General features: G+C 46.4%; 1 protein-coding gene across 5 annotated transcripts in view; it reads left to right on the top strand.

Annotated features, from left to right (window-relative positions):
• Positions 1 to 12,768, top strand: part of SORT1 (sortilin 1) — a 93,925-nt gene that overhangs the window by 74,513 nt on the left and 6,644 nt on the right. For all 5 annotated transcript variants that reach the window (XM_030935160.1, XM_030935159.1, XM_030935158.1 and 2 more), the window contains 6 exons: positions 395 to 497; positions 835 to 1,003; positions 3,003 to 3,193; positions 5,275 to 5,464; positions 10,999 to 11,115; positions 12,007 to 12,115. In XM_030935160.1, coding sequence (XP_030791020.1) covers positions 395 to 497; positions 835 to 1,003; positions 3,003 to 3,193; positions 5,275 to 5,464; positions 10,999 to 11,115; positions 12,007 to 12,115 — 879 coding nt within the window. The remainder of the gene's footprint in view (positions 1 to 394; positions 498 to 834; positions 1,004 to 3,002; positions 3,194 to 5,274; positions 5,465 to 10,998; positions 11,116 to 12,006; positions 12,116 to 12,768) is intronic.

Here is a 12,768-nt window from a genome sequence, read left to right as displayed (position 1 = left end):
GAGCCTTGAGGACATTATGCCAAGTGAAATAAGTCAGACACAAAATGACAAATATTATATGATTCTACTTATATGAGCTTCCTAGAGTAGCCAAATTCATAGAAAACACAAAGTAAAATGGTAGTTTCTGGGAGCTGGGAGGAGGAAGAAGTAGGGAACTGTTGCTTATTTGGTGATTGAATTTTATAAGATGAAAAGGTTTAGAGATGTGATTGTACAACAATGTGAATATACTTAACACTACTGAACTATACACCTAAATAGTAAATAAATGGTTAAGATGGTACATTTACCTAGGTCTGGGTTAACTCAAAGCTTTATTGGAAGGGGTCTGTAAAATGATTAAAGAAATTGTATCTTTGGTTCTAATCTAAGCTTTTGTTTCTTTTCACAGTGCAGCCTTCATATTCATGCTTCCTACAGCATCTCCCAGAAACTGAATGTTCCAATGGCCCCACTCTCAGAGCCGAATGCCATAGGCATTGTCATTGCTCATGGTAAGAAACCTCCCACTCACCACCTCCAACTGGAACAGTGGCTGAGCACACTGAAACTCAGCCGCAGGCTTTGAATGCTCTGAGAAAAAACACTGTGGATGCTTTTACATTCCTTTGGTAGAATTTCTTACATTACAACAACACTTTGGGTTTTTCATCAACTTTTATCAGAGAGAGCAACACAACTTCTCCCAAGTTTTTGGTGGTTTTCGTTCCTACTAAAAGAGGTTTGATGGGAAATAATCAGAATAAATTCATTCAAAATTATTCTCTCTTGAGTAAATGCTCTCTGTTTCATTGCCTATTTGTGCTGATGAGATGGCGGATTATGTTGCAGGTAGCGTGGGGGACGCCATCTCAGTGATGGTTCCAGATGTGTACATCTCAGATGATGGGGGTTACTCCTGGACAAAGATGCTGGAAGGACCCCACTATTACACCATCCTGGATTCTGGAGGCATCATTGTGGCCATTGAGCACAGCAGCCGTCCTATCAATGTGATTAAGTATGTATGAACTCATCTCACACACACTGTCTGCACAGAGGGCAACTGGGGGGATGTTCTTCAGTTTATTGGGGGGATGTTACAGACTATAATTCAAATTTTTGCATTTGACAGAACTATAGATAAGATTCTAGAAAGGATTGCTTTTAAAATGGCATTGTTTTTTCGTCTCACTGCCTCTAGCTAACATATTTGTCACTTCTTAAAAACATTCTTTCTGGGTTGGGCGCAGTGGCTCATGCCTTTAATCCCAGCACTTTGGGAGGCCAAAGCAGGAGGATGACTTGAGCCCAGGAGTTCAAGACCAGCCTGGGCAACATAGGGAGACCCTGTCTCTAATATTATTTCAATTAAAAAAAAATATATATATATATATATATTCTTTCTGTCTACAAAATTATTTTGGAAGTGTTCAAGTACTCTAGATTGAAAATGACTTCTTAAGTACAAGTTCTGAGCCGGGTGTGGTGGCACACACCTGTAATCCCAGCACTTTGAGAGGCCAAGGTGGGTGGATTGCTTGAGCCAGGATTTCAAGACCAGCCTAGGCAATGTGACAAAATGCTGTCTCCATAAAAAAAAAAAAAAAAATTAGCTGGACGTGGTGGTGCATGCCTTTGGTTCCAGCTACGTGGGAGGCCAAGGTGGGAGGATCACCTGAGGAGGTTGAGGCCACCGTGAGCCGAGATCGTACCACTGCACTCCAGCCTGGGTGACAGTGAGATCCTGTCTCAAAGAAAGAAAGAAGTATAAGTTCTTATAAAATAATTTGATTGTTATTTATTTATTTATTCATTGAGATGGAGTTTTGCTGTTGTCACCCAGGCTGGAGTGCAGTGGTGCAATCTTGGCTCACTGCAACCTCCCGCCGCCCAGGTTCAAGTGATTCTTGTGTCTCAGTCACCTGAGCAGCTGAGATTACAGGCATGTACCACCACACCCAGCTAAATTTTGTGGGTTTTTTTTTTTTTTTTTTTGGTAGAGACGAGGTTTTGTCATGTTGGTCAGGCTATTCTTGAACTCCTGACCTCAGGTGATTCACCTGCCTCAGCCTCCCAAAATGCTGGGATTACAGGCGTGAGCCACCACAGCCAGCCTAAATTTATTAATTTAAAAGCCATTTCTTACCTGGGTCACTCTCCTGTCTTTCCTTTGAAATAATTTCTGTGAAGGTATTTACTTTCATACTCTCTCTGAACAAATCTCTTTTGCTTATCCTGTTAACCATAGACATTAAAAGTAAAAATAGTTGACTGGGGCCGGGCGTGGTGGCTCAAGCCTGTAATCCCAGCACTTTGGGAGGCCGAGACGGGCGGATCACGAGGTCAGGAGATCGAGACCATCCTGGCTAACACGGTGAAACCCCGTCTCTACTAAAAATACAAAAACTAGCCGGGCGAGGTGGCGGGCGCCTGTAGTCCCAGCTACTCGGGAGGCTGAGGCAGGAGAATGGCGTAAACCCGGGAGACGGAGCTTGCAGTGAGCTGAGATCTGGCCACTGCACTCCAGTCCGGGCGACAGAGCAAGACTCCGCCTCAAAAAAAAAAAAAAAAAAAAAATAGTTGACTGGGTGCGGTGGCTCTCGCCGATGATCTTGGGAGGCCAAGGCGGGAAGATTACCTGAGGTCAGGAGTTCGAGACCAGCCTGCGCAACATGTGAAACTCCATGTCTACTAAAAATACAAAAATTAGCTGGGTGTGGTGGCACGTGCCTGTAATCCCAGCTACTCGGGAGGCTGAGGCATGAGAATTGCTTGAACCCACGAGGCAGAGGTTGCAGTGAGCCGAGATCGTGCCACTGCACTCCAGCCTGGTGACAGAGTGACACTCCATCTCAGGAAAAAAAAAAAAAAAAGGATTAAAATAGTTATCAGCCAATAAGCCATCACCTAAATGTAAGGGGGTTTGTCTGGTTTGGGGTCAAAAAGCCAGAGTGGTTTTCTGAATTCCCAATACACATGGATCCTCTGTCATGATCTTTCTCTAATCGTGGTTTCAGGTTCTCCACAGACGAAGGTCAGTGCTGGCAAACCTACACATTCACCAGGGACCCCATCTATTTCACTGGCCTAGCTTCAGAACCTGGAGCGAGGTCCATGAATATCAGCATTTGGGGCTTCACAGAATCTTTCCTGACCAGCCAGTGGGTCTCCTACACCATCGATTTTAAAGATATCCTTGAAAGGAACTGTGAGTGTCTCCTTTGACCTTTTCTACCAGCACCTTGTAAGCCCATTTTCCTAAATAATCAATATGGTTTGATTTCTGTTAGCTGGAATCAGCAGATGCATATGCACATGAAAGAGGATTGACAGATGTTCTGTGTGGGTGATTAAGTAATGGAATGGCATCAGAAAAACAGCCTCCTCCTTGGTGCTAGCACTGTCCAGGAGAAATATGAGGGCCACATATGTCATTTAAATTATTCTGTCAGTTACATTTTAAAAGTAAAAAGAAAGGTGATATTAATAAAATAAACAATATATCCAAAATATTATCATTTCAACATTAACCAATATTAAAGGCCCAGAAAATAGCTTCAGAAAAGACTCATAATGTTCATTACACAGTGTTCCCGAAGTGTCACAAGCAAACCCTGATCTCAGTGCCAAACAAAGGTGTTGGCATTATACTAAGAAATAAGGGGAATGGGCCGGGCGCGGTGGCTCAAGCCTGTAATCCCAGCACTTTGGGAGGCCGAGACGGGCGGATCACGAGGTCAGGAGATCGAGACCCTCCTGGCTAACACGGTGAAACCCCGTCTCTACTAAAAATACAAAAAACTAGCCGGGCGCGGTGGCGGGCGCCTGTAGTCCCAGCTACTCGGAGGCTGAGGCGGGAGAATGGCGGGAACCCGGGAGGCGGAGCTTGCAGTGAGCCGAGATCGCGCCACTGCACTCCAGCCTGGGCGACACAGCGAGACTCCGTCTCAAAAAAAAAAAAAAAAAAAAAAAGAAATAAGGGGAATGGCCGGGCGCGGTGGCTTATGCCTGTAATCCTAGCACTTTGGGAGGCCAAGATGGGCAGATCACGAGGTCAGGAGTTCAAGACCAGCCTGGCCAACAGGGCGAAACCCTGTCTCTACTAAAAATACAAAAATTAGCCAGGTGAGGTGGCGGGTGCCTGTAATCCCAGCTAGTTGGGAGGCTGGGGCAGGAGAATCGTTTGAACCTGGGAGGAAGAGGTTGCAGTGAGCCAAGATCGTGCCATTGCCCTCCAGCCTGGGTGACAAGAGCAAGACTCCATCTCAAAAAAAAAAAGGAGGATAAAGAAAAACACTGGAAAAAGGATGACCTGTAGTTAAGTGTTGGCATAATACAATAAAAGACTTAACGTTTCCACACACTTTAATTGAATTTGGTCCTTTGAGACTGTCATGAGCTCATTTCCTCAGCGTGTTGATTTAGTGACTCCTGAGGGAGCAGATCCTTGGTTTGGACCTTACTTTTCCATAAGACTTTCAAATAGATTTAATGCCTGAGGGTCGCTGTCATTTAAATCCATTCAGTAGTCTGTACAGAAGCTGGCTTGGGAGTTCTCCCCTCAGCAGGCAGTTTTCCAGTTACCCCTAAAGTTTAATGTCATTAAAAGATTTGTTAAGCACCTGCTCTTTAGCAGGCTCTATGCTGGTCTTCATTTCCCGAAGGATAAAACCTAATCCACTGTCTTTAGGTCACAGCCTTTGAGTCGTTTTTCCAGTAGATGATACGACATACTAAGCCAGAAACTAGGTTTATCAGCAATCTGCATTTGAGAGCCGGTCAACTGGAGCTAGAAGTCTAGGAAGAGGATGTTTTCCCTTCTGCCTTAAGCCAATGAACACATGGTGAAATTGAACCTGTGCGCTTGGCTAATTAGTATCTTGTCCTAAACAAAGAGCTCCCTGGCCCTGAGTGGAAAATATCTGGTTGCTTACCTCTGACAGCTCCTTGACTGAGGGCGTAGGTGTGCAAGACACACAGACAGCAGCCTCTTAGTTTGGAAAGAACTTGAGAGATTTTCTATCCAGCTCCCACTTCAAAACAAGTAGGGTTTTTCCTAATCCTCAGATGGATGTTGAGATGGAAAGAATACTCTTTTGGCATGAGGAAATGCAATTGCTAGTAGGCTCTAGACTACTGTAGCTTTCTGTTTGCAATTCCAAAATGAAGGAATAGGTTGAGTCAGACATTCCCACTTTCCTCTCCTGGTTCTTCCTATAGCCTGGCAGCTGCCTCCCGTGGGTGGGTTCTGTGCTGTGCACTTTCCTGAACAGTCTGTCTCTTATTTAGGTGAAGAGAAGGACTATACCATATGGCTGGCACACTCCACAGACCCTGAAGATTATGAAGATGGCTGCATTTTGGGCTATAAAGAACAGTTTCTGCGGCTACGCAAGTCATCCGTGTGTCAGAATGGTCGAGACTATGTTGTGACCAAGCAGCCCTCCATCTGCCTCTGTTCCCTGGAGGACTTTCTCTGGTATCAGCATTCCTCAGATTTCTCTATCTCCCCTTCCCTGTTGGAGAAGGTGAAAGACAGTTTTCTTATAGGCTAACAAATACTGAAATCCAGCCGGGCACCGTGTAATCCCAGCACTTTGGGAGGTCGAGGCAGGTGGATCACTTCAGGCCAGGAGTTCGAGACCAGCCTGGCCAACATGGTGAAACTCTGTCTCTACAAAAAAAAAAAAAAAAAAAAATTAGCTGGGTGTGGTGGCACATGCCTGTAATCCCAGCTGCTCAGGTGGCTGAGACACAAGAATCACTTGAACTTGGGAGACGGAGGTTGCAGTGAGCCGAGATCGCGCCATTGCACTCCAGCCGGGGCGACAGAGCGAGACTCTTGTCCCCAAAAAAATTGAAACCCTTTTCTCCAAGAGTGGAGAACTGCTGCTTCTTATCAAGGAAACTGAGGCACAGAGAAAGGAAACCAAAATTGTTAATAATTAGCTAATATAATCATATTAGACAGTTAATGGGCAGAACCAGCAACGCACTCCAGAAATCCTGAGTTGACAGTGGTGGGAAGGAGAGAAGTGATATAAGAAAGAAGAGAGGCCGGGCGCGGTGGCTCACGACTGTAATCCCAGCACTGTGGGAGGCTGCGGAGGGCGGATCGCGAGGTCAAGAGATCGAGACCATCCTGGCTAACATGGTGAAACCCCGTCTCTACTAAAAAATACAAAAAAACTAGCTGGGCGTGGTGGGGGCTCCTGTAGTCCCAGCTGCTTGGGAGTCTGAGGCAGGAGAATGGCGTGAACCCGGGAGGCGGAGCTTGCAGTGAGCCGAGATCACGCCACTGCACTCCAGCCTAGGGGACAGAGTAAGACTCCGTCTCAAAAGAAAAAGAATAAACAAAAATCTGTAGGAAATAAAGACAAAAACACCAAAAGAAGTGGTAGAGGAGCAAAGAGGAAATTGGACTTTAGAAAATAGCCTGAGGCCAGGCACGGTGGCTCATGCCTGTAATCCCAGCACTTTGGGAGGCTAAGGAGGGTGGATTGCTTAAACTCAGGAGTTTGAGACCAGCTTGGGCAATATGACAAGACCACGTCTCAAACGAAAACAAAGAGAAAGAAAACCCCCCTGACAGCATGAGCTCAGCAGGCGGACACTAGGTTTTGAATCCTCTGTAAGAATCAAGGCAGAGAGATGGTGGTTGGTCCTGAGACTAGAGGTGACATCAGTGTAGTCATGGTCCCATTAAGGTTTAGAGGCCATCAAAGTGGACTCCCTAGAGTTCAGGACTAATCCTTAAGTCCAGACTTAAGGATTAGTTACTTGGCTGGCATCAGGTTAGTTGATTATATAAGAGCATGAGTCCCTGGATAACTTAAATGAGGTAATTTTGGGGCAGATAAGAGGAACTGCTTCACATCACAGATGATGATCTTATGAAACTTGTTACCTGTAAAAGATACTGACACAAGATAAAAGTAGATCCTAAAGGATTTGGACAAAGAAGGGAGGCAGATAGCAGCCATGGCCCTGCATGTCATGTTCTCTCAAATCGCAGGTGACAGTAGAATATAGCTCTGACCAAAATGCAGGTCTGACCCAGTGTGGTTCCTCCTGCATGGCTCACACCTGTGTGTGGCATGATCCAGGGTCCTCCCTTCTCTGTTTCCGTAAGGATCACCTTTGGTGTTCCTGTAGGGTTGGAGGTCATTGATGAACCTGTAACATTCTAAAGGGTTCTCTCCTATCCTCGACTCCACATATGCCAGGCTCTTCACCTGTGCTTCTGCTCTTCTCCAACAATGCCGTGGTTCTTCAGACCTCCATGCCACTGCACATGATGCTTCCTCTGCCTGAAAAGTCTTTCCACAGTCCTTGCTTCACCCCCAAGTCTGGCGACTTCCCACTTAGCCTTTCATACTTAGCTCAGGTATCACCCCTAGATGGGCTTTCCCTCATCTAGACCCCCAGAGTTCCCCTATTACAGCACTTACTGTGTTTTAACTACTATTTACAGGTTTGCTTCCACCATTAAGCCCCAAATTCCTTGGAAGCATATTCTATTCGATAATATAGTAATCATGATAGCAGCTAACATTTATTGAGCACTAACTCTATACTAGGCACTGTCCTAAGCAATTTACATTTAACCTCACAACAGAGAGGACATGACTGTCGTGCCCGTGGGAAGTGGCAGAGCTGGGATGTGAAACTGGCATCCCAACTCCAGAGCCCACATGTTTGGGAAGTGGGTCCTTTATGAGTGAGAAGGGTACTCACAAAAATCCAGAAATTTCTGATTGAATACCTAAAACTCTTACCCGAATTTCCTCCTGTTATTTGAAGGGTGATATCTTCAGCATATTTTGTTCTCCATACCCTCTCTCCTAAATACTTACCAGAAAACCATTGAAATACAAGCAGCATCTATATATTCCCCAAATACTCATTGAATACCAGCTGTGTGCAGGCAATGAAAAGCGATAATGGAAAATTTGTTGCAAAACAGAAGGTAGCAAGTGCCATGGGGATTTAGAAAAGGAAGAGAATATTTCATGTAGAGCTTAAAGGAAGTGGGTCAAAGAAGGCCTTGTTGAGGAGGTGGTATGAGAGCTGAGCATTGACAAACGTTAAGATTTGACCATGAGCATCTGGGAAGAAGCAGGTCATCAATGCCAGTGGACTGCTACAAGCAGAGACACCGACAGCATGATCAAGGAAGGGTGTTCTGGAAGATAGGCCATTGAGGAAGTCATAGTAGTCATGATAAAGAAGTAAGTAGGGTCCAGAAGGAGGATCCTCAGGCTAAATTTTCTACTGAGATAGTGGGGAGGAAGGTAATGTCATGGACAAATATGGAAATGATAAGGAGAGTCTGTCACAAAGGAGAAAACATGATGTATTTTGAACGTCTTATTTCTTTGAGGTTTTGTCAGCATATTTAGGTGGTAATATCCAGCATGTATTCGAAATACAGGATTAGAACTCAAGAGAGGTAAAACCTGGAAGTTTTAGTTGCAACCAAAAATAGTTGTGATCACTAAGGGAGAGCAGGTAGAGAAAAGGTAAGAGAATGCATTATACCTCCCCCCGCCCCCGGCAGAAGACTACATTTATGGGTTAGGAAGAAAGAAGAGCAGGCAGTGGCAGGGGCAGCAGAGGGCAGAGAAACAGATGAGTGCAGCTTTGCCAATGCCAAGGTGGGCAGGGGCACAACAGTGTGTTCGATGCTGCAGAATGGGTGGTCTGGGGGAATGAGACCAGAGAGGGCTCCACTGAATTTGATGATTATTGAGCTTTGGGGACACTGCAAACACTCATTTTCTTTTTTTTTTTTTTTTCTTTTTTTTTTTTTGAGATGGAGTCTCGTGCTGTTGCCCAGGCTGGAGTGCAGTGACGTGATCTCGGCTCACCGCAACCTCCTCCTCCCAGGTTCAAGCGATTCTCCTGCCTCAGCCTCCCGAGTAGCTGAGATTACAGGCGCACACCACTGCACCTGGCTAATTTTTTGTATTTCTAAGTAGAGACGGGGTTTCACGATGTTGGCCAGGCTGGTCTTGAACTCCTGACTTCAGGTAATCTGCCTGCCTCGGCCTCCCAAGTGCTAGGATTATAGGCATGAGCCACCCTACCTGGCCCAGACACTTATTTTCAAAGTTGCAGAAGGGGTCGAAGCCAAAATGCATGGAAGAAAAAATAAATGAGTAAAATAGGACAAGTAAAGAAATACTCTTTCGAGAAATGTGGGTAGTAAGGGAGAGGTGGGTTAAGGAAGTAATTTCTAAGGTCAAGACATGCAGGCTAAGGAGACGCTGCCAGCTGAGTGGGAGAGATTGATTGTTCCCCTCATACTCAGGGAAGCAAGGCCCCAGGGCAGGTCAGAGGAGGGGAACCAGGGATGCTCATGGAGTCAGCCCTGGAGATTGTCAGCAGACATTGTTTCTCTGGGGAAAACAGGAAAAGGAGAGCAGTGGGTGGCACTCTGGAGAGACAAGGTGGAATGGAGGACAGAAAAAGATGTTCACATGGAAGGCAAAGACTATCTAAGAAGCTAAGAGGAACAGAAGTGGGGAAGACAGAAATATTTGCCATGTACCGCAAGGGCAACATAATAATGACATTTGGAGGTAAAGAAAAGAATTACTGGCTGGCCGTAGTGACTCATGCCTGTAATCGCAATACTTTGGGAGGCTGAGGCAGGTGGATCTCTTGAGCTCAGGAGTTTGAGATCAGGCTGGGCAATATGGCAAAACCCTGACTCTACAGAAAATACAAAAATTAGCCAGGCACAGTGGTTCACACCTGTAATGCCAGCACTTTGGGAGGCCCAGGTGGACCGATCACTTGAGCCCAGTAGTTCAAAACAAGCCTGAGCAATGCATCAAGACCTCATCTTTACAAAAAAATTAGACGAGCATGGTGGTGTATGCATGTGGTTCCAGCTCCTTGGGAGGCTGAAGCGGAAAGATCACTTGAACCCAGGTGGTTGAAGCTACCGTGTTCATGCTGCTGTACTCCAGCCTGGGCAACAGAGCGAGACCCTGTCTCAAAAAAAAAAAAGCGGCCGGGCGCGGTGGCTCAAGCCTGTAATCCCAGCACTTTGGGAGGCCGAGACGGGCAGATCACGAGGTCAGGAGATCAAGACCATCCTGGCTAACATGGTGAAACCCCGTCTCTACTAAAAATACAAAAAGCTAGCCGGGCGACCTGGCGGGCGCCTGTAGTCCCAGCTACTCGGGAGGCTGAGGCAGGAGAATGGCGTGAACCCGGGAGGCGGAGCTTGCAGTGAGCTGAGAGCCGGCCACTGCACTCCAGCCTGGGCGACAGAGCGAGACTCCGTCTCAAAAAAAAAAAAAAAAAAGGGGGGGGGAAGAAAAGAAAAGAATTGCCAAGTATCCCTGAGTTGAGAGCTGCTGCTGTTGCTGAGGTTTCTTTGTGAGTCCCACCCCTCTGCAGACTGCATTAGTCCCCTGCCTGCGCCTGAGCTGCCTGCAGTGCACAGCCTCGGGGCCCTTGCTAGTCCTACGCCACTGGGCCTGACCCATAAGCTTCTTTTCCTCAATAAAGCCCTCTCTGGCCGGGCACGGTGGCTCACGCCTGTAATCCCAGCTCTTTGGGAGGCCAAGGCAGGCGTATCACAAGGTCAGGAGTTCGAGACCAGCCTGACCAACATGGTGAAACCCTATCTCTACTAAAAATAAAAAAATTAGCCAGGCATGGTGGCACACACCTTAATCCCAGCTACTCAGAAGGCTAAGGCAGGAGAGTCACTTGAACCTGGGAGGCAGAGGTTGCAGTGAGCCAAGAACACACCACTACACTCCAGCCTAGGCAAGAGAGCAAGACTCCATCTCAAAAAAAAAAAAAAAAAGCCTTCTCCATGTCTGTTTTCCTAAATCGACCTCCTTCAGAGGTGTCACAGGCCTTCCTGAGCTACTTTCTAACAACCCAAGAACTGGAATGTTAACCATCCACTGCCCCACGTAACCCTTCATTGCTAGTCACTTACTGTCTTCCAGCTGCTTTGAAAGGTACTTTATTTGCTGACTCTTGCAGTGATTTTGGCTACTACCGTCCAGAAAATGACTCCAAGTGTGTGGAGCAGCCAGAACTGAAGGGCCATGACCTGGAGTTTTGTCTGTACGGAAGAGAAGAACACCTAACAACAAATGGGTGAGGTGGCCTTTTCTGCCTTGTCATGATGGATGAGGTGTTCTTGTTCAGAGTGAAAGCTGCTTCCCTCCACACTGAGATCCAAGCCCTACTTTAGAACACTATTTTTGGAGGGGTTGGGGAGGGGCAGGATGTGAAGGCCTCCCTCGAGGGTCAACTACAGGAGGTGAGCCATGGGTTCTTGGTGTCAGAGGACTCAACCCCACCAACACCACGAGGCAGAGACCAGGAGAACAAGCTCGGCCAGATCCTGCACCCCTGCCTCCCGCCCACCACCCCCAGGAAGGGAGGAGAGGTGATGGACCCCCAGGCAGAACGATAGAAGTGTCCCATCCACCGTGAACGTCCATCACTCGCCTGGCACAGTTTAGGCATGGCCAGGCAGAGCTCGATCTGATAGGACTTTCTTTGGTGATGGAAGTGTTCTGTAATTTGCTGTGCCCAATGTGATAGTCACTAGCCACACGTAGCTGTGGACACTAGTGTAACCGAGGAACTGAAATTTTCATTTTAATCAATTTTAATTTAAGTAGCCACCATATTGCACAGTGCTGCTCTAGAGGGGCCTCATTGCCTCCCTCCCCTGATAACTTCCCCTCTCCCATTTTGCACCACTTGTTAATGACCTTTTTTCAGGTCACATTTCTTTGGCACAGTCTCTTAGGTAGAAAGAACAGGCATGTTTCTGACAGCAGGGGACTGAAATGCTTAGTTTGCTTAAGTTCTGAAACTACACAAAATATCCCCCAAAACATCCCTATGGACATCCCCCCAGACCTGAAAGATGATGTAAGGATGGGAAGCTTTTTAAATCTTGTTTCCAAGAAATAGGCAGGGACCCAGGAATACATCCTTATCTTCTGTTACCAAATAATCTTCTCTGCCTGGTAGGTACCGGAAAATTCCAGGGGACAAATGCCAGGGTGGGGTAAATCCAGTTCGAGAAGTAAAAGACTTGAAAAAGAAATGCACAAGCAACTTTTTGAGTCCAGAAAAACAGGTATGTTAAAATAGGTCTAGTTTTCAGGTACAAATGGGATTTTGTGTTCTGCCAAGAAAAATCAAAGTTAAAACATCAAGAGTTTTGTTACTGATACAAAGTGGTCAAACTACTTCTGTCAGGCTTCCCTTTGCACAGGAAGCTGTTAGCATGAAGGATGGGTCACGTAACCCAGTGATAAGCTCACCCTACTCGAAAGCTCTCTTTATTGAGGGTGGGGGGGATGATATTCTGTAAAGTTGTAAAATTCTTAAAATCATACAGTTGTGGAAATTTCTGAGGCTGAGAGTCATTTAGGAAAACTCAAAAAGGTTGTCTATGGGCCGGGTACAGTGGTTCACACCTGTAATCCCAGCACTTTGGAAGTCCAGGGTAGGCAGATCACTGAGGTCAGGAGTTCAAGACCAGCCTGTCAAACATGGTGAAACCCTGTCTCTACTAAAAATACAAAAATTAAAATTACAAAAATTAGCTGGGGGTGGTGGTGTGCACCTGTAGTCCCAGTTACTCCGGTAGCTGAGGCAGGAGAATCGTGTGAACCTGGGAGGTGGAGGTTGCAGTGAGCCGAGATCGTGCCACTACACTCCAGCCTGGGCAACAGAGCAAAACTCCGTAACAAAAAACGAAAAGGTTGTCTGTGAAGGGCCATGACC

This window comes from Rhinopithecus roxellana, chromosome 8, assembly GCF_007565055.1.
Source record: "Rhinopithecus roxellana isolate Shanxi Qingling chromosome 8, ASM756505v1, whole genome shotgun sequence".
Lineage (NCBI taxonomy): Eukaryota > Metazoa > Chordata > Mammalia > Primates > Cercopithecidae > Rhinopithecus > Rhinopithecus roxellana.
The sequence above is the reverse complement of the archived record's forward strand: the minus strand, read 5'-3'. Positions and strand labels throughout refer to the sequence as shown.